The following is a 23,014-nucleotide window of genomic DNA, read 5'->3' as shown; positions in this document are numbered from 1 at the left end:
CAGGTCACTTTTTGGTGACTTTATCACTATTTTGAAGTCAGTTACTAAAAAATCACTTTTGACACCAAAAAGTCACTAAAGTCCCTATTTCCCTAAAAATAGTCACTAAAGTTACTTTTTCACAACTAAAACTAAAATAGAGTGAAATGGACAAATATTACCAACATTTTTGAATTGAGTACTTGGCACTAAGGAAGTTATAAAAGAATTCTGGGATGAATTCTGAGGATACTTTCAAGAGAACTCTTAAGAGCTCGAAATAAATTCCGAGAAGAATTCCAATGGAATTGGCTTTTGAGAGTTCAAGGGTATTCTGAAATGGATTTTTATTTTGAGAATTCTGAGAAAATGCCATGGGAATTCTGATGAGAATACGAATTGAATTTCCAATACCAAGTGGTGAAGTCCAAGATTATTCTAAGCATAAATTCATGATATTTCTGAGGTTAATTACATGGAAATTCTATGGAGAATTCAAGTAAATTTAAAATGGATTTATGGGAAGAACCTTCATGGAAATCCTGGAGCATTAATTAAAACATTTAATATAATCTACATTAACTAATTATGTTTTATTAATTCATGCGTGAAGTTATCGATTTTCATAGTTGAAGACTCTTAACGTCAAATATCAGACTTAAATTGAACATTTTATGCGATAGATGAGGATAGTTCCGTTGTAGTACGGTAGTGTGAAAATTGTATATAGAAAGTAAAAGTAGATAGCGAGCAAAGGGCCTTTTTTAGGAAGGTACGAATCAGGTAGAGCAATCAAGTAGATGCTTACGTCAGATGGCGATTTGAGTGTGAAACAATTGATAGAACTGTTTCCGCACATCGGAGGTACATGAGCAAATCGGCGATCATCCTTTTTGCCAGTGTGGCGGGGTGAAACACCCCTCACTATCCCTCATCAACGGATGAGTTTGGTAAAAGGGATCCTCTAGCCGATTTTTACCTTCCTCAAAATTGGTTTAAGCTCGCTTTTTACTTTCTATATACAATTTTCACACTGCCGTAGTACAACGGAACTATCAACTCTATACTTTATTGAAATGTCCACAGTCTGATATTTGACGTTCAGCATCTCCTCTTTAAGAGGAGCGCAATAATTCTAAAAAAAGTTCTTGAGATTATTCTGCAAAAATATATGAAATATTCTTAGCGAATTATCAAAGTTATATCAAAATTTTAAAGATTTCAAAAACAGAATCAAATTCAAGATCTTCATAAAAAATACTGTCGATGTAATGATCTATTTAACCCTATTTAAGCTTGTTTATTCTGGTTTATTGTTTTGTACATTAATTTTAACGTGTATAGCTCAACCAGTAACATTTTTTAAAAATCGTTGGGAATTACAGAAATTGCTATTTGCTGGCCATCATAAATAACTTAATCAAAAGGAAAGTATTCAAATCACTTCAAATGCTCTTAATAGGAGATTCCGTTGAGAGTTTCCATATATAATTAGAGGAATTCATGAAATGTGATTTTAAGTTCCATGACAAAAACAGTTTATTTCAATATTAAACCTTATCTGAGTTTCTGAGTCATCATACAAATGTAACTATATTTATTATTTAAAAGTCACTATTTGGTAACTATTTCCGTAATTTTAGTCATCAAAGTCACTACTATTATATCGCATGATGTAAGTCTCGTCGTCCATCACGACGCACCTCGGCTTCGTCAGCCACTCCCGGTACAGCTTCCTGGCGCGGGTTTGGGCCACCGTGTTTTGTTTGTCGTTCCAGTTCGGTGCCTTCCGGACCTTGTAGACGTCGTTGTCGGCACGTTTCATCGTTTTTTTTTATAAAACCAATGTATAAGGTAAAACTTACCTAGGAGATGAGTACTTAAGGGGGTTAGATTTTGATAAGTTCTTTAGTGGGAATGACACTGATGAAGACTGAACATTGTAGTCGAAATACGTATCTGTCATGGATACCAAAATTTATTAAGTGGAATTAAATGGAAGATAACCTTTTTTGCTGTTTTATTTAAGCATTCCGCTAACAACCCAATTTCATGCATAAGGAATAGTAGAGTAAATCATTTTAAAAAACAAAGTGTTCTCATATCCTCAGGGAATTTTATTTTTCCTGAAGAAACCTGGAATTTTCAGGGAATTTTATCATTACTCAGGGAATTTTCTAAATTCTCTTACTAAGGACTTCTTATGGGAAAAAATGCATTTAATTATCTTCGTGATTTTCTTTTACTCACTGAACTTAATAGATCTGGAGCTGAATTATCGTTAGTAACAAAATAAATTTAAAAAAATCAGGGCCCATAATTGTTTTCTATTTAAAGTTCTTGGATAAAGGTATTCTGCACAAATTTTAAACTTGATAATTTGTGTTTAGTTTGTATTTTGTATGTGTGAGTTTTTTGTTTGATTTGTGTTCATTTGTTTCTGTAGTAATTGCAGTGGCGTCCCGTAACCTCACTTTTTACCTGTGCACCAACTTTCAAAACCTGATGTAATGCCATATTCATACTCGAATCGGTTGAAAAATACACTTAATCTTCTAGTTTACTCGATAACAACAATATTTTGATAATTTTTTTATGTTTTGAGAGTTGGTGCACAGGTAGATTGAGGTTAAGGAAACGCCACTGAATAATTGTATAATCACAGAGCTAATATCACCGACAAACCGACATGAATGAACATACAAAGTATCATCAAATTTCTGATCAAGGCACAAAACTGACATCTGCCGCCGTGTTCGCTAAAAATATGTATGCCAGCCATGAACACACATACAAAATGTATAAATTGGTTCGTGTCTAATCTATTCCGGGCAAATTATTTTTATCTAGATAACAAATTTCTATGGTTTTGACAGATGGGATCGCTGCACATTTGAGTCCACCGTTATGGATTCTCGATCAAGAGTTAAGTTTAAGTTTCATGTCGGTTTTTTTTTCGGTGCTAATATGTATGTATGTATGTATATACAATCCAACTTCCACTGTCCGGCAGTGTTTTTATGGAAGAAAAATGTTTGCAATATAATCTATTATTATTATACTGACCTCATTGCAAACAATTTTAGCCCGGAAGTTGAAAGGCGATAGCTCTGTTGAGATTCAGTAACCCATTTCAGAATGCCTGGTCACTCACGTCCATTCCGAGGTTACTTTCACTTACAACAAGCCCCGCATACACGTAGTACCGATATAAAATGTATATTAGTACTGCGTGTACACTTCCATCATCAAAGCAATTCCTGCTTTGTAGATGGCACGTATTTAGTAGGATGCATTTCATATTTTTATATCTAGTTGTAATCAGTTAGATCTCACCGCTTATGTATTGTGTCCTCGACGTGGAAGGATCGTAGTCTAATCTGCAAAATCATCTTTCCCGGTTATTGTCCAGGGGGCAGAACGCCAATACCAAATACGTAAAAAGACACGGCAAACGTTGCTTCCGGGAGTGGAGGCGTAGCACCGAAACACACTAGCACAACGCTACAGCAACACAACTATTCAAAAAAAAAAAAAAATCTAACCCGGGAATTTTCACAATAATTTACAATATTAAAACACCGATAAATTAATCATGATGAATCTATATTCACATGATAATAATGAAAACGAATTACTTTTTTCCTTGGTACAAGCCAAACAGCACGCGGAAAACACGGAATTTTCGGTTTTTTTTTTTCGGTGCTAATATAACGTTGAATAGGATTAAGTGCATGTTTTAGAAAAAGAGAATTCCTTTAACTTTAGATTTAAGACATTGGTAATGTATAACGGAAATGACAGTTTGGCTCTGCAATCTTAATTCGATTGAGCCTGTACACTAAGTAACTAAAAATAAATAAGCTTTTTTTTTTTAATAATTACACTTGGAGAAATTTTAAAGAATCTGGATTGAAGATACATATTCAAAGTTGAACATTTTCCAAGATTACAAATTTGAAAAACAAATCATGATTAAGGACATTGCAAAATTTTAATGGCGCATGGAATATTATGGTAATTTCTAAAGAACTCATTCGAAGGTAGTTCTGAGGAACTCCAGATTCCATGTGAAACCTGAGGAGAATACCAAGGTAGCTCGTAGTAGAATTCCTAGTAAACCCTGAATAGTATTTAATGAAAATTTATCGGAATTGCTGAAGTGGATTCCTACGGAATTCTGAGGAATATTCCATGAAAATTCTGAGGGGAACTCCTCGGCAAGAAATACAGGAGAATTCTAAGGATAATTTTTTGATGTTTCTTGGATAATCCGGAGCATAATTCAATGAACATTTTCGGATAATACTTGGGGGATGTCAAAATGACGATAGCAATTAAAGCTGAGAATAATTCCTGAGAACTTGAGAAAAAATCGGAGAAGAATTTTAGGAGAGTTCTTACTTGCATGCCACACAAATTTTGAGAAGAAATCTAAAGAATTGGTGAGGATAAATGCGAGTGAATTCTTAGGAGACTTTCAAAGTGAGTAGGATTCAGGTGAAAGAAGTAAAACTAAACGGGAATTTTGAAATGAATTCAATTCATATTCTGTGAATAATTCTAGAGAAATTGTTATTGAGATGAATTTCAAGGAAATTCCGAGGAAAATTTAAAGGGAATTGAATTCCGATAACAGTTCCAACGATTTATTAAGGAACATTTCAAGGGAATTCCGAAGAGTGTTCCAATTATATTCCGCCTACAATTTTTAGTGAATTCAAAGGAGAGTTTAAAGGGAGGAGCATTTCAAAGAATTTATGGTAGTCCTGCCTGAGTGGAACTAAAAAGGAATTCCTAGAACAATTCCATGGCAATTCAGTAGAATACATAGTGAGTGCTGAGGAGAACTCAAAGGGAATTTTCTGGAGAAATCTCCGGAGAATCACTATTGCAAGAATTATTAATAATTTGATGAGCATTGTAAAGTGAATTCAAATAGTATTCTGCAAAAGATTTTCAAATGTATTACGAAGCAAATTATATGGGGATACCAGAGGAAGGCCTATGATGAACTCTGACAGAGTTATGTGTCAGCTACTGAGACCCACCAAGATGTATGGCTTATTGACAAATTTTAAGAAATTCTTTGTTTCAGCCTTAGAGCTTTCATGCATTTTTGTGCTGCAAAACAAGCAGATTTATCGAAGAGACCTTATAACTCAGCTGTTGCAATAAAGTAAATGGGATGATATGAAATCGGTCAAAAGTGTTCGCAAGCTTGTTTTGAACTTTGGAGTCCATTGACATTCATTACTTTGTCAGTTTAATTAAATCTATTTAGTGGGTATACTATGGTAATTACATTTTCTTGCGTTAATTCTACTGTTCCTAATTTAACCCCCAAGTAACATTGCAAATTTATTCGTGGTTTTAAAGCATTCTACAAGTCTAAATCATGGTCTATAGAACCCTCATTAAACCAAAAATTTTACTTGGGCCCGGGAGCATCAGAATCTTAACAGCACTTTAATATTTCTTCAGATTTGTTCTAAAGTACCACCGACATTGTCCACCTGCAGCCAACAGACAATCGTATTTTTCTTAGTTCTGAAATCCAAAGCTGCTAAGCATCGAAGAATAATAAGCCTCCACTTTAGGCACTCCACCAGCCAATTGCACTATCACAAAGAATAAGGACGACGGAAAATGTAATTTGTATCTTGTCTGAAAGCTTACGGCTGCATCCATTCCATCCATCGCGACCTGGCGACTGCGACCGAGCCAACACAGCGAGGCTCGCAAAAATATCCTCGCACACGTTGGTTGTTTAAGATGCTCCACACAGAAACACTTTGCCACTGCTGATGCTGTCAAATAATGTTTATGGTCGGATTTTGCCTGCCGTCTCCGGCTGTTAAATTTTCGCTTAGCTCACCTGGATCCCAACCGAAAATTAAATTCGATTTACTACCACTGTTGCCCTCCGACGAAGACGATGACGACGGCGGAACGATTCACCAGGGAATGGCAACAAACCGACCAAAGGCATGTCCGAATAACGCACAAAATTATATTTCAACTCTTGGGATGGGTGAGTTGTTTGTTGTTTTGTCCGAACCTTCAGTTTACCGTAATAGGTTAACAGCTTTTTATCGGATCAAGGGCAAATTACATTTTGTGCAAAATTATTAAGACACGAATGTCCTGGAAAATTTCCGGCTGACGACCCATCTTGTCTGTTTTTAGGAGCGAGTGAAATTTGGACCAATTTTCAAGTAATTATTTCCGTTCGCTCGCTGGTCCAATGAATTTTTGAATGCGCATATCATTTGGGGTGTCGCATGGGGTGGGGTACCCGGAACATGCCCGTGTTTGACCAATGTTGTCCTGGGTACACAGTGGCCACTGAACCTGGAATCGATTATAATCGGGAAAAATGGGAAATAACCGGGAATTTGGTTGAAACTTCAACATATAGAGGAAATGGATGTAATGTCGGCCTAAATGCTCCTAATTTGGGCCCATACATAAATTCAGCAATCGACTAAATTTTCAATAGCGACAAAAAATATCCATTAATACCGTCCCAATGACGCATTCATCTGAATAAAATTGATAAATAGCAGATTTTTAGCGATGGGCCCAATCTTAGATCCATAGGCTGACATTAGAGCCATTTCCCCTACATACTTTCTGTTAAAGCCCGATTTCTCGAATATTTCTCTTAGAATATTGAATGTATCCCCATGATCTTGACATTAGTTCTCTACTGAAGTCTCAGAATTTTGACAGTTTTTGTTAATCCTAGATCTCTTAAATTGGTGTGTATGGAAGGAATCTAAAATATTACTAAATTATTTATTGAAACTTAGGGTAGAGCGCTATTTTGTCGTAATCGCCCATTTCCGTTCTATCGATCAGAAATGATCAATAATATCAATGATTTCACCGTGCACAATTCAATAATAGGATTGTTCCGATGCGTTAGTTCATTAGCTAAAACAAATCCTTTTAGAGCGCATTGTATGAATATTTACGCTCATTGTTCTCAAAACAAAAGAAGCGCTCCTAGCGAATCCCCTTTTTCTACGTTTATCCGTTGGACGAAGAAAATCTAATGGCGTTTCAATGCGTTAGGACGGAGTTGAAACTCGTAGGACGAATTTAGAATCAAGAAGCAGTATTAGATTTTAAACAATATCTCAACAAATTGTTGCTTTTTAACCAAATCCAACGGTACGTATAGAAAAGTGAATAAATTCAGAAGTCATATTTAACAGAAATATTCAATTTTTTGTTCAAACCCGTTCTAAAAAGAGAGGTAAAACGCCGGTTGTGCTTAGTATGATGGAAATTAGATCAAAAGCCCTATCTTAGAGATGCGCATTTCTCAAGACTTTCAAAATGTCTTACTTAAAATTACTTTTACTTTCAGGATTCCTTTCAATGCACTTATGATTCTGTCCAGCAATCCACAGAAAGTTTTTCCATAACAGTCCATTTTTGTGCAGAACACTTCAGAAATGTCCTCGAGAAAACTCTTACAATTTACTGTATATTTTTGTTTTGTATTCTTAAAAAATCTCACGAGAAATTTCTTTAATTTATCTCAATTGACTTTATGACTTACATTGACTTACATGACTTTACAATTTGCGAGGAATATTCTTGAAAATCTCGTGGAATGTCATTTAGAATCTAGTAAATTATTATCGTTGGATTTCAAGTCAGAATATCATAGAAATTTTTCTCAGAATTTCATTGAAATGCTTCTCAAAATGTTCTTCAGGAGGATCTCTTTGATTTCTCTTGAGACTCTCATTAGAATTCTCTTGGAAACATCTTCAGAATGTCCTGGAACACTACTCAGCTTCAGTGTTCACTCGGCTGTCGACAAAAGCAGGCCACTCTCGATGTGTGCCACACGATCGTCAGTTTTCTCGGCAGCAACCATTGTGTGGTCCTCCTCATTGTTCTGCATCAGCAGTTCTTTCGGTCGATGCGTCGTCGACTTTGGAAAGCAACCGTTTCGTGATGAGTGTTGACCACGTTTTGCGTCCATTGCTACAATGGAAGCGCTTTGCCCCACGATGGCGTAACTGCCATACAATGAAACCACTGGAAGCGACTCCAGTTCTGATGGAGGAGGCTTTTTGGATAGCGGAAGATAACCTTTTTACTGTAGTTTTAAGATGTATTGTAAAGTGACCAAGAATCCTCGGCTCTGTAAAGTTAATTCGTTTGAGCCTTATCAAATAAAATAATAAACAACAACTACTCAGTTTCTTTGAAAATATGCCCAACATTTCCAGCCAAATCCTCCGAAACTTTTTGAAATTTCTTTAAAATTCTTATACATTCTTTTAGGAATTCTCTTTAAACTATCTTCGAACTGACTATAAATTCTGCATGGAATTATTTTCAATATTTCGTTACAGCTCTCTTCAGAATTTTTATTTGATTAATTGAGCGATCAACAGGGTTGTTACGACAACGCGGATTTCGCGATTTTCGCAGGTTTCGCGATTTTCGCGAATTTGGCGCGGATTTGCTTATAAGTTTGTTCTGGCGTGGATTTGCTTGTTATGGCGCGGATTTGTTCAATGAAGTTTGAATTTTGTATTATATTTTTTTATTTATAAGTCTCCATTTGATTAACATACTAATATACCAACAATTAGTTGAACATAAAACATATGCAAAGAATGAGTAAACTACCATGAGCCTGTTTATTTTCAGTGTCAGAGTAATTTATTCTCAGCGCCAGAGCGGTTAAATAGTTCCACCACCAAAAGCGACAAACAGCATACTGTTTAAGCTCTGACTGATGTTGAGTTGGAAACTTACTACATCAAGTTGATCTTACTGCTACCGGATATCAAAGAGCAGGTTCTTTTTGTGATAGGATCAGCAGAAGAGACGGAAAAGTTGCTGAAGTTTCTTGAGACGAATAAGTTTATTCTTTTCGACATATATGATAGAATTCATAAATTTTTGTCACTATGATGTCAAGAGTTTACATTCCAGGAAAAATAACAGAAGCTAAAAAAAACTAAAAGAAGAAAATTTTCATATGGATTCAGAAGTTATTGTTTTCAAATCCATACTTGATGCTGCTGGACATCAATTCAAATCATCTCAATTCAATAAGAATGTCAAAGAACACACGAAATCTTTTGTGTCGTATTTGTTTGCCCTAGATGTTCCCAATGAATTTGTTCGATTTGTAAGTAACTTCAAGGTTCGCAGGATCATTAATAAGGACTCTATCAAGGAAATCGTCCGTTTAGTCGAAATAATTGATTTCAAATTAGACAAATCTAAGATACACGAAGAACTCGTACTTGCAAGTGTGAAATTGGCAAGTAAAACGTTTCGATTGTGATTTGAAAATTCTGAATCCTCTATTTCGAGATGGAAGTTTCTCAGAACTATAACTAGCATATTCCAATGCAGAAGTAGAAAGGAAGTTTTCACCATCCAAGCATTTGATGCCAGAGAACCGAACTATGCTTAGTGAACAGCATTTCAATAACCGTAAAAATACTTTGAGTGGCATGCATTTTTTTTTTGATAATGATGTGTCCAAATTTGTTGTTTCGAAGGACTTAATTTTGAATGCCAAGTTCGTGAGGAAATCTTACGAAACTAAGCAGGAACAAAAAGAAGAAGGTGAATTAATGGAAGCTCAGAAAAAGAAGGAAGAAGAAAGGAAGTTAGTCAGACACCACATTAAAAGGCAAGAAGAAGTTATCGGAAAGAAAAGAAAGGCAAAAGAAGATATTTTTATTTTGATGGAAAAAGAAATTAGAACAATGACATCCAATAATCCAGAAACATCATTCCTAAAACTTCTTTTGAAGCAAAAAGATAACATTGAGCAGGAGGACAAATCAGAAAAGGAAAAATTAACTAAATTGAATGCTAATGGAGATTATTAGTGTTTTTGATGCATAAATTCAATAAAATAAGTTGTTGTTAATCCTTTAAATTTGTCGAACCTCTTAACGGAATCCCTTTATGAAGAACTTTGAGTGGGGTGGTTTATTTCCTTTAAATTCCGTTATAATTGCTTATCTTTTGACAGATACGCGTATTTCGTCTACTACTTGCAGACTTCATCAGTGCCAAGTGGTGTTGAGTACTTGGCACTGATGAAGTCTGCAAGTAGTAGACGAAATACGCGTATCTGTCAAAAGATAAGCAATTATAACGGAATTTAAAGGAAATAAACCACCCCACTCAAAGCTCTTCAAGTTGTTGTTGTTGTTTTTCTTTATTATTGAGATTTTTAGCCATCTCTTAAAATTAAAAAAATGGAGAAAAAAAAATGGGTTCTCAGAAGGAGATTCCCAACCTTGGCTGTGGTACATTTATCTTGCTATAATGAAAAGGTGTAGAAAACTGCCAAAAGGGCCAACAAAACGGAAATACAAACAAGGAACACTCAGATATTGTGGTAAAGTTTCGCTTCCTTTAGGAAGCCGCCCTGCCGGGGACTCGTCGCCCAACAGGTTCCGAATGCTGATTGACTCCAAGCCGAAGGCAGCCCGAAGGTCTTCCAACTCCGCGCAGTTCACGAGGATGTGCTCCACGGTGGCTGCCACTCCGCAGGTTTCGCAGGTCCTCTGGAACAGTGTTCCTGCGAAGTTGTGGGAGACTCTACTGTGCCCGGTGCGCAGCCTTGACACCACTCGCTGTTCTCGTAGGTTTGGTCGATCCTTCCAGGTGTGCTTGTTATATCATTGACAAAATATTAACGTCTATCGCTGCCAGAAGTCTTACTTACTTACTTAAGGGTCCTGTGCACCACCAGCGGTGCAAAGGGCCAACGTGAAAGACTTCCATCCTGGGCGGCTGCTCGCTTTTGCCTTGACCTGGGCCCAGGTCAGATTTCTATCGACTTGCTTAATTTCCTTATTGAGGCTCCGCCGCCATGAGCCCCTGGGTCTGCCTCTGCTGCGATGTCCTGCTGGATTCCAATCCAGCGCTTGCTTGCAGATTTTGTTTCCGCCCCGTCGAAGTGTGTGGCCGACCCACCTCCACTTTCGCTCTCGAATTTCTGTTGCTATCGGCTTCTGATGACATCGATTGGATCTCCATACGTTTCGTAAACTCGCAAAGGCAGCCCTAGCCTTCTTGATTCGTGCACCTATGTCGCTCTTGGTCCCGCCGTCCGACGCTATTTGGCTGCCAAGATATTGGAAACTTTCGACCTTCTCCACTGCTTGCCCCGCTACCGTAAAGTTGGAAGGGTTGCCCGTGTTGATATCCAACGATTTGGTCTTGTTGACGTTGATGGTGAGACCCGCCGCAGAGGAGCGTTCGGCTAGGTCATTGAGCTTACTCTGCATATCAGAGCGCCGTTGTGCTAGTAGAGCAACATCATCAGCCAAATCGAAGTCGTTGAGATGCTCCATGGTGATAGGCTGCCGGTACACGGTCAATTGCACCTACCATGATCTCGTCGATTACGATGAGAAACAGTAGCGGTGATAGTATACATCCTTGTCTCACACCAGCGACTACCCGGATAGGGTCGGACAAGGCTCCGTTATGCAGAACTCTGCACGTGAAAGCCTCATACTGCGCTTCGATGAGGTGGACGATTTTATCCGGGACTCCCTTGCGTCTCAGGGCGCCCCACAGATTCTCGTGATTGAGACGGTCGAAAGCTTTTTCGTTGTCAATGAATACCAAATAAAGGGACTCTTGGAATTCATTGACCTGCTCCAGGATAATGCGGAGCGTGACAATATGGTCCACACAAGATCTTCCGGCACGGAATCCTGCCTGCTGCCGTCGGAGAGTCGCGTCGATCTTCTCCTGTATCCGATTCAGGATAACTTTGCACAGAACTTTGAGAACAATACACAGTAACATGATGCCTCGCCAATTGTCGCACATAGTCAGATACCCCTTCTTTGGGACCTTCACTAAGATGCCCTGCATCCAGTCGGCCGGAAAAGTCGCGGTGTCCCAGATATTACAGAATAGTTGATGCAACATTTGTGCGGATAGCATGGGGTCAGCTTTGAGCATCTCTGCTGATATGCGATCGACCCCTGGAGCCTTGTTGGATTTCATGCTTCGGATAGCTGCTTCAATCTCCTGCAGTGATGGGGCCTCGGAATTGACGCGAGTGATGCGCCGCACCCTAGGCGGATCATGCCGAGATGTTGATGGCTGGTTGGCCGTCGAAACTTGAAGAAGTTGTTCGAAGTGCTCAAACCAGCGTTTCAGCTGGTCAGTGGGGTCGGTAAGCAATTGTCCAGTCGTGTCCTTGACTGGCATCCTCGGGTTCATCCTTGCTCCACTCAGGCGTCGTGAAATATCGTAGAGGAGCCGTATATCGCCAGTGTTTGCGGCTTTCTCCCCTTCGTCGGCCAGGAAGTTCACCCACGCTCGCTTGTCCCGTCTGCAAGAGCGCTTGACTTCCTTCTCTAGAGCCGAGTACCGTTGACGGGCTTCGTTCTTGGCTCCTCTGGTTCTCGCCCGCTCTATCGCGGCTTTTGCTTCTCTACGCTCCTCAATTTTCCGCCAGGTTTCATCTGTGATCCACTCTTTCCTCTGGGTGCGCAGCTCACCCAAGTTGTTCTTGCTTGTTTCTATAAAGGCATTCTTGATGGCCGTCCATTGTTCTTCTACGCTGCCACCTTCTGGAACGTCCGCAGCTCGAGTCTCAAGTTCATGAACAAAAGACCTTTTTACCGCTGGATCTTCAAGTCGGCGTGTGTTGAACCGCCGCCCGAGTCTCTCCTCCCGTCACTGGATCCGCGCCATGCGTAGGCGGATTTCACCGATTAGAAGGTGATGGTCAGACGCGATGTCGGCGCTGCGTTTATTCCGGACATCAAGAAGGCTCCGTCTCCATTTTCGGCTGATGCAGATGTGGTCGATCTGATTCTCGGTATGTCCATCACGGGAAACCCACGTGACTTTGTGCACTGGCCGATGGGGGAAGAGCGAGCCCCCGATCACCATGTCGTTATTGCCACAAAATTCTGCAAACAGCTCACCGTTCTCGCTCATTTCGCCGAGACCATGGCGTCCCATGACTCGCTCATAGTCCGTGTTGTCGAAGCCGATCTTCGCATTGAAGTATGCTACGCCAACCTGCTGTGTCCATGTTTCAGCTGGCAGTCTTTTGTGATCATATGACTCGTGGAGGCGTGAGGTAGGAACTTGTGAGGACCGGAGCTAGGTATATCGCTCCTTCCAGATTGTCACTCACCATTTTGTAGCCCTGCCAGAAGTCTCCTTTACTTTATTTGTTGTCCTCCTGAAATCCTATATCTTAGGTTATTTCTTGTTTTCGTCTGAACCTGGGCGCAAGTCAAATTTCGGTCGACTTACGCGATTGGATCAAAATTTATTATATTTTTAGGCTTAGGTAAATAAAATACGCCATATTTGCAGTCAGAATTCTCGAAGAGTTCAAGAATGTGAAAATGTGGCAGAGCCTCAAACTATTTAAAAAAAAAATACATTTTATCTTTATACAAATTCTTAGTCCGACGATTCAAATTGTATGCCGTGAATCTTATTGTTTAAAAAAAAAATATGTTCAATAAGATCAACCTTACAACGCCCTGTTCCCACTGCTCTTTCAATGCGTATTAAGGTCCCCAACAACTGTGTTTTTTATCTTTATTATAGAGAGTATTCGTAGGCTAGTTCATCTCTTCCAACAACTGTGTAAAATTTGAACAGATTTGGTTATAATCTCGATTTGCTGGAGATTTTTAATTTTTGCATGGGAAAATGTATGGAAAATGGAACGGTCCTATTCATTTGCTTACCAAAAATCCATATATTGTTCAAAGTTCACTAAATATCGGACTTAGATTGAGATAACTATAAAAACAACTTTGTCGAAGACTGCAAATAGATTTGATCTTTGAACAAAAATCTTTCAGTTAAGATCAAGTGTTCCTCGCGTACCTGTAATCTCATATATACGCCTGTTGGTATGCGCGGAGCAATAGGTCTAAATTAATATAGGATAAATGATGACTTCGGCACCCATTGACTGTTTTTGGCAACCAAAATTTCGCTGCATTTTCTCAACAAAACACTTCGCTGAATGTATTTAAACAATTCGACAGTGAGCATGCATAAGTGCAAGGGAAGGGATGGGAAAATATAACTCACTTTTGAGTCAATCCACTTTTGACAGAATTGAGTCGACTCGTCTAAATTTTGAGTCAGTCTGATCGATCGTGTAGGAAATGGTCACCTTTTCAAAACTTGCCAAGGATGCACTACCAAATTCCTAGCAAATCTACATGTATTAACATAAGCAACAGAATGTAATCGATTAGTTGAATTTAAATACCTCTAAGATTTCCACCGTCTAATTATCAATAATATCAAAGTAAAGATTTTCACACCTCGGTCACGGATTTATCATGACGTTTGCACAAAAATCTACTTCAGCGTCAACTTGTACGATGACAGCAACATATTCCCTCCATATAAATCACGTGGAATTTTTCATTGAAAATTACCTTTCCCAGCCCTGTTCTGACCAGCAAGACATGGCCGGAAAATTGCTTTATGATCTTCTAATTGCTTGTGGTGTTTTAAGAGGCAAATTTTCAACGCAAACGAAGGAACCTAGTAGACAGTAACAGTAGCATCACCTTTCGGACTTGTGGATAGCAAAACGATGAACGAGCTACATGTGACAGTGGTTATTGCCATGAACTGCGATAAACGTTCTCGAGGGAGCAATATTGGTTGCTTCTGCACTAATTTATAGAAGCTATCAACCAAACTATCGAGAATTATATACATACCTAGTCACTTTAGTTATAATTGCATTATTTTGACTTGTTTTTCTAACTACAATGCCCTAGTAACATTGTAAGTTTTAGTGTGGTTTCGAAGCAAATGACTTTTCAAACATTGAAAAACCATTCAAAGACATAAAGTGGGGCCTAGTCTGTATTGATTGATATTATCGATTGTTTAACCGTTCCATAAGTTTTACCTTACCCATAGTTCTACTAAATTCTCTTGGCTTCCAACTCCCAAAGCGCGTGCCATGGTTCCCTACGTTGTTGTTTACCTTGCACCATCACGATTTGACGACCAAAAGCTAATTTATTTTCATGTGAATAAATAATGAGGGCAAATACAAAAATACGCCAAATCAATAGGCCACGATCCATGTTATCCTTTTTCCCACCCTTGAATGTGAATTTGCTTTTAGGAAAAACAAATAAACCCCAACCCGCTAATTCAAGGTCAGACCGGTGCTAACACGTTACCCTCTTCTTTTCCAATTCAATTTTAGCAACCGAAATCCGATGCCAAGAAAAATCGAAGGGTGGCCTGTGCTACGAGGTGATTCTCGCCGAGCCCGCCGTCAACGTGACGCTACCGAAGCTTCCAGTGACGCCCGGTAAGGCTGCGTCTGCCGAAGAGATCGAGGAAAAATTGAAAGCCGCCGAGGAGCGACGTCTGTCGCTGGAGGCCAAGAAAATGGCCGACTGGACCGCGAAGATGGCCAAGATTGAGGAAGCCACCCGCAAGAAGGATGAATTGGACAAGGAATTCAAGACGCACGCGAAGGAAGTGCTGGATTCCAAGATGGAACAGTACGAAGGAAAACGGGAACAGCAAATTCTGGAAATTAAGGAGAAGTTGAAGGTGAGTGTGGTTGGGGTGTGTACCATTTGAAGACGCATGGTATTTAAGTTCTGTTTTCTTCCGAATCTCAGATGCATGCAGCCGAAATCGAGAAGACGCGACACAGCTTGGAACACACGAAATCGGAAGAGCTGAAGGTTCAGCTGGAGGACAAACTGCGAACTGCGGCCTCGTTGCGTGACGATAAGATCAAGAAAATTCTGGACCGGCTAAAGGAACACGTAAGTTAGCTTAGTTTTGGACTCTTCTCAATTGCCTTCACCAACCGCGCCGCGCACTGATTGTTGTCACGAAAAGGCAATTCCGTCGACATTTTATTCCGTTGTTATGGCTATGGGTGCTTTTATCCTGCTGCTACTGAAAGCCATTGGAACTGCGTCTTTATGTTCGTCCAGTATTTATTTGCTCATTTCGTTTGCTTCTTTCGTGATGACGGCGATGCTACTAGAATAAAAATAAAATACCTATTACTATCACGGCGCGCTCCTTTGCTGTATCAGATTGTATGCGAGTTTATTATCATTTTATTATTAGATTGATTTTATGTAAAAAGACACCCTGTTGATAATTTTTCTCTTCGTTTTTCCTTTCCGTTTGTGTTTCTTTCTTTCCATGTATATTTCATCACGTAAAAATCACGACTGTTGTCTACCGTTACACCGAAACAACGAAATACATGACACGTGCATTTATTCTGAACCACCACAACATCAATCATCACGACCAACATGACCAACATCATCCATTCCATCGGGGATTTCGATCCATTGCCGCATACAATGTGCTGGTGCAATCGTGTGTCATTTTCTGTGGTGATGCTTGCGCCAAAAATCATCATCATCTCATCTTCGCTACCCTAATTGGCACACCATCGCCATCGTTCGATCTGCTGAACTTGCGACTGTAACATCCTTCATTGCTACCCGGCCGGCTTGGGCATCGATTTTTTCGGTTGCCGTACCATAAACACCGACCACAATCATCATCATCATCATCATCACCCTAACCGCAATCATCAATCACTGAATTGCTCACCAAACACCAACCAACCAACCACCAGAACACTGACAAGCTGAACGAAGTGCGAGCCACCGTGGATCTGCTCGAGTCACAGAAATCGGAGGAGAAGACCCGCATTATCGAGAACAAATTGTCCACCGCCGAGCAGAACCGCGAGAAGGAACTCCAGAAGAAGCTGGAAACCATTCGCAAACACGTAGGTTTATTGCATTCTTTTTTCCGTTATGATATTTTGCTTGCGTCCTGATTTCCCCGCAATGGATTTTGAATCTCCCTGAGTTTTATGTGTGCTATGCTACCTGGTTGGATGTATTGATTTCTTTTACCGGACACGTGGTCATTGTCACAAAAGCGGGGTTAGAGATTTAGGCTGAAAAGTCTGAAAGGGTTAAGGCCTGTCATACTTCTGGACAAGGTTCACGGAATTCCTCCGGTTCGCGTTTTCACTGGCACTAATCTCGGCGTCCACAAATCATGCAGATCTGAACATTAAACGCGATGCTTGTTTCTCTGTAGCAAACATTTTGAACTTTGTACGTAAAGTAGATCGTCAAATGTGGGCCCGTGAAAATGCGAAGTGGTAAAGCAAATATTGTATGGAAAAAGGATTCCGTCAATCGTGTCCTTGAGAGGGAGGAGGAGGGGATGTTTGGCGAGTGTTTAAAAATGTGTAAATGTACCATACCGTGTTTTGTGCTCGTTCACTGTGCTTTTTTCCTAAATTTTCTGAAAGTTTGCGAAATGAATTCTAAAAAAAATTAAACCGATTAATTTACTCATTTAAGATGCCTCAATTCTGTTTTACGCGATTTTTGTTTTCCCTTCATGCACAACCATATTTTTCTTTGATTTTGTTTGTGATTGTTTGAAACAAGTTGCATTAAACTTGGTTGCAATTTTAAACCACACGGTAAGAAATAGAGCTGAAGTGTACACTCAAGTCTTTTTTAAACGATTTTTTACTTCGCAATTTACACGGTACGTTTTGGGACGATTTCTCGAAAACGATACAACTTATCGAACTAATTCCAATCACATTACCTCTTTTGAGTCATGGCATACTTAAACGAACCACAAAAGGTCGAACATATTCTAAGGTACCACAAAAGACCAAAAATCGAGAAGTCCAAAAACCAAAAAGGTCGTAAATTTATCAAAAACTGAATTTGTTGAAAACCGCATCCAAGCAATATGTTAATGTTAATGTACGCAACATTCTGATTGGGTGGCGAGTTGCGCAGGCAGTTGAATGTGTGTAACTAGAACGTTTAGCAAAACGGACCAACAGCAATATCGCTGCTAATTCGGTCTTTCGTAGTGCTCCCAAAAAATCAGGCCCGTCCCCGTCTTAATATTTGTCACTATGCCTATGCCTAAATCGCCATCTATGAGGAATTGCACCACTTGTTCTGATCAACTGCAATATCCACGGTCTTTCTAAAAAAACGTGAAAGAACCGCATAATATCCAACTCCAGTGTACATACAATCAATTCTTCACCATTTCTCGTTATTCTGTACTTCAACATTTTTCCTATCTCGATGATTTGGTTGATTCCCATATACCGTAATCCGGGGGCAAATTGGTCACCCGGGTGAAATTGATCATTATGCGTTGCATTTTTAATTGTCACGTATAACACTGCCTTTTTTTACTAAACTAAGCATCAATGAATCCGAATTATAGTAATAAATTACGGTAGAATGTTTCAAATATTAAGAAATGCAGGGTTTTTCGTAAATTACCAGTGATTTTTAATGAAATTGCATACATTTAGGCGCAACTGAGCATTTAAGACATCTTTTTTCTGCGATTCTGCTAAAAAATCTTCTCACACAAGGGTTTTAGCATCTGAAAATGATTCAGGGAATCAACATTTAATAAGAACAATTCAAGACCAACAATTGAAATGGCCTTAACTCCATTTTGTAAACAAACCTTGTAAGGCCATTTTCTCGCGAACCGAAGTCCGCAAAGGTAAACCAACATAATGAACAGGTAGGGGAAATTCTCCTCTACCCGATTGTGGTTTAGGTTTACAAATGAAGGTTTCGGTTCGCGAGAAAATGGCCTTACAACGTTTGTTTACAAAATGGAGTTGAGGCGATTTCAATTGTTGGTCTTGAATTACTAGAAATGCACTGGGAAGCCAAATTTTAAATTTTAAAAAAATCATAAAAATTCACAAAACATCCAATATTATAAAAATTATACAGGACGATAGAGCCCTCATAGCTACTGATTTAAATACCATTATTATTATTTTTTCAATTTAGTTTATTGAAGTGAAAATTGTTGTCGTTTTCGTCGGTGTTGGGTTTGAATGGCTACAATCTACAACAACTCGATCCATGAGTGTTGTGACGTAATGAGGGGCTCGGTGGTTTGAGAGCGACCATTTTTACTTACTGAGCAGACCATCATGAGTATCTCATGCCACATTCAGGATTCACACTTTATTTTTTTTAACTCGGGTGTTTTGAGGTTCGAAATCTTTAATCGCGTTTATCTCCTTAATTATGGCCTAACTCGCGATTTGAGGGGTGTTTTGAGTTTCGAAATCTTTAATCTTCTTTATATCCATAATTAAGGCCTTAAGGGGAAGTTTGCCGCTCCAAAAAAAAATAATTACGTTTTGATTTTTGTAACAATATGTATTGGAAAAAGATATCAAAAATCTAAAAAAAAATATATTTTTATTTCCTAATTTTCTAAAGAAAATTCACGTGCAAAAACGTTGTTTGTAAGTTATTTTGCCATAAATTGGACTCAAAAAACCACAAAACATCGACCTTTTAGTTTTGCTAATAGTCCATTTTTTGTCATGATGAGATAGAAAAAAATATGTTTACATGTAAATTTTCTCAAGAATCTAAGGAAGAAACTGATTTTCGTAAATTTTTCATATTTTTTCCAATATTTTAAGAGAAATGCAAACGCAACGAAATTGTTTTTTTTTTTATTCTCGGGGCGATAAACTTCCCCTTAATCACGGTTTGAGGGGTGTTTTAAGGCTCAAAATCTTGTTCGCCTTTATCTCCTTAACACTCCGAAAAACGTGAATTTTGAAAATAGGGACGTCTACTTTTTTCAAAAGCGAAAAGAGTCGTTACACGTTCTTTTAAGGTGTGTTTATGGGTTTTGCAAGTGGCTTAAGATCCATAATTTAGATTAATGGGCACAAATGTTCATAATTAGTCAGAATACAGTCATGGTTCCTATATATGGAACCTGGAGATAACGGAACGGTCCTCGAAAGATCCAGAACATACGTAAAAGTGGTATATCCATAAACCTATGATCCTAGAACTCCGCGATTTTTTTTTTTTTTCGAAAACATTAGGAACTATGATGTAAGAAAGAATTTGGGTTCATGACATAAACATGAACCCGGATGGCCTTCGGACCGTCCTCCGGAAGATCCGGAACATCCATAAAAGTGTTCAATATATGAAATTGATCTTGGATCTCCACGGTTTTTTTTTCGAAAACGCTTGGAATTAATTAGAGGTCATGACATAAACATGTACCTAGAAGGTCATGGGACCGTCCTCCGGAAGATCTGGAACATCCGTAAAAATTGTCAATCCATGAAACTGATCCTAAAACTCAGCTTTTTTTTCGAAAACATTAGGAACTGTGATGTAAGAATGAAATTGGGGTCATGACATAAACATGGACCTGTATGGCCATAAGAGCGTCAAATTCATTCTTATAACGCAGTTCCTAATATTTTTTAAAATAAACTGTGGAGCCCTAGGATCAGTTTTATGGATTTACCACTTTCAAGGATGTTCCCAGTGTTCACTCGGCTGTCGTCAAAAGCAGGCCACTCTCGATGTGTGCTACGCGATCGTCTGTTTTCTCGGCAGCAACCATTGTGTGGTCCTTCTCATTGTTCTTCATCAGCAGTTCTTTCGGTCGATGCGTCGTCGACTTTGGAAAGCAACCGTTTTGTGATGAGTGTGTGAGTGCTGACCACGTTTTGCGTCCATTGCTGCAATGGACGCGCTTTGACCCTCGTTGGCGTACAACAATTTGCCATACAATGAAACTACTGGAAGCGGCTCCAGTTCTGATGGAGGAGGCTTTTTGGATAGCGGAAGATAAAGTGTCTATTGTGTTGTACCTTTTGACTATAGTTTTAAAATGTATTGTATAGTGACCAAGAATCCTCGGCTCTGTAAAGTTAATTCGGTTGAGCCTTATCAAATAAATTAATAAACAAAAAAAAAAGATGTTCCAGATCTTCCAGAGGACGGTCTCATGCCCATCCAGGTCCATATTTACGCCCCGACTTATTTTTTTTTCTTATATCACAGTTCCAAATGATTAAAAAAAACTGCTGAGCTCTAGAATCAGTTTCATGGATAAACCAATTTTACCGATGCTCCGAATCGTCCGGAGGACGGTTCCATAGCCATCCGGGACCCAGTTTAAGTCACGACCCCAAAAAAAAACTGCGGAGCTCTAGGATCAGTTTCATGCATGGACCACTTTTATGGATGTTTCGGATTTTCTGGAGGATAGTCCTATGGCCATCCAAGTCCAGGTTTATGCCATGATCCCAAACACTATCTTATATCACAGTTCCTAATATTTTTGAAAAAAATCGCGGAGCTCTAGGATCAGTTTCATGGATGAATCACTTTTAAGGATCTTTCGGATCTTCCGGAGGACGGTCTCATGGTCATCAAACCAAGTTTATTTCACGACCCTAAATTATTTCTTATATAAAAGTTACTAGTGTTTTCGAAAAAAACCGCGGAACTCTAGAATCAGTTTCTTGGATGAATCACTCTTACGAATGTGTCAGATCTTTCGGAGGATGATTCCCATGGTCATCCGGCTCCATTTTTATTTCACGACCCAAAATTCTTTCTTATATCGCAGTTCCACGTGTTTTCGAAAAAAAAAAATCACGGAGCTCTAGGATCAGTTTCATGAATGGACCACTTTTACGGATGTTTTAAATTTTCCGGAGGACGGCCCCATAGCCACCTGGGACCATGTTTATGTCACGACTCCAAATTCTTTCTTATATCAAGTGTTTTCGAAAAAACCGCGGAGCTCTAGGATCAGTTTCATAGATTGACCACTTTTACAGATGTTCCGGATCTTCCTGAGCATGCTCCCATGGCCATCCGGGTCCGTGTTTATGTCATGAACCCAAATTCTTTCTTATATCACAGTTCCTAATGTTTTCGAAAAAACCGCGGAGCTCTAGGATCAGTTTCGTGGATTGACCTATTTTATGGATGTTCCGAATCTTCCGGAGGACCGTTCCGTGGTCTCCAGGATCCATATATAGGAACGACTGTATTCTGGCTAATTATAAACATTTGTGCCCATTAATCTAATTTATGGATCTTAAGCCACTTGCAAAACCCATACACTCCTTTAAAAAAAAGTGTAACGACTCTTTTCGCTTTTGAATAAAGTAGACGACCCTATTTTCAATATTTCTGCAATTAAAATAATCTACAGACCCTAGGAATTCTAAAAGTAACACAAACATGCCGTTACACGTTTTTCGGAAGCATCGTATTCGGAATGTTAATTAAGGCCTGAATAACGATTTGCGTTGAATTTTAGGATTCGAAATCTTTAATCGCCTTTATATAGGTATATAAAGGGTGATACGGTCAAAATTTGGTCAATATCAACTTGACGTATTTCTTTCAATTTTGCACTTAAAAAACCTGAACACCCCTCATTTTGAAGGTGTGTGTGTGTAGAATGTTGCTCCTATTTTGATTTTGGAATTCACTCTTCAGTTGTTAAAATGCCGTCCAAGCAAGAAGAGCAGCGTATCAAAATTTTGCTCGCGCATCGCGAAAATCCGAGCTACTCGCACGCAAAGTTGGCAAAATCGCTAAAAGTTGCCAAATCAACCGTTACAAATGTAATTAAAGTGTTTGGGGAACGTTTGGTCGACAGCCAGGAAGTCTGGATCGGGGGGAAATCGAAAACCGGAAGCCGCTGAGACGACAAAGAGAGTTGCCGGTAGTTTCAAGCGAAACCCTAACCTCTCTCTCCGAGATGCCGCAAATAAGCTGGGTGTATCGTCTACAACCGTGCATCGAGCCAAAAAACGAGCCGGACTATCGACTTACAAGAAGGTAGTGACTCCAAATCGCGATGATAAACAAAATACGACGGCCAAAGCGCGATCCCGGAGGCTGTACACGACGATGCTGACGAAGTTTGACTGCGTGGTAATGGACGACGGAACCTACGTCAAAGCCGACTACAAGCAGCTTCCGGGACAGGAGTTTTATACGGCAAAAGGAAGGGGAAAGGTAGCAGATGTTTTTAAGCACATGAAACTGTCAAAGTTCGCAAAGAAATATTTGGTTTGGCAAGCCATCTGTACCTGTGGCTTGAAAAGCAGCATTTTCATAGCTTCCGGGAC

General features: G+C 39.2%; 1 protein-coding gene across 2 annotated transcripts in view; it reads left to right on the top strand.

The window, feature by feature from the left end:
- Positions 1-23,014, top strand: part of stai (stathmin) — a 151,653-nt gene that overhangs the window by 121,526 nt on the left and 7,113 nt on the right. For both annotated transcript variants that reach the window (XM_065224096.1, XM_065224095.1), the window contains exons 3-5: positions 15,224-15,579; positions 15,651-15,800; positions 16,640-16,795. In XM_065224096.1, coding sequence (XP_065080168.1) covers positions 15,224-15,579; positions 15,651-15,800; positions 16,640-16,795 — 662 coding nt within the window. The remainder of the gene's footprint in view (positions 1-15,223; positions 15,580-15,650; positions 15,801-16,639; positions 16,796-23,014) is intronic.

This window comes from Ochlerotatus camptorhynchus, unplaced genomic scaffold, assembly GCF_037179485.1.
Source record: "Ochlerotatus camptorhynchus isolate MF236.1 unplaced genomic scaffold, CSIRO-AGI_Acam_v1.1 ptg000204l, whole genome shotgun sequence".
Classification (NCBI taxonomy): Eukaryota; Metazoa; Arthropoda; class Insecta; order Diptera; family Culicidae; genus Ochlerotatus; species Ochlerotatus camptorhynchus.
Note: the sequence above shows the minus strand (reverse complement) of the source record. Positions and strands in the feature narration are given on the sequence as shown.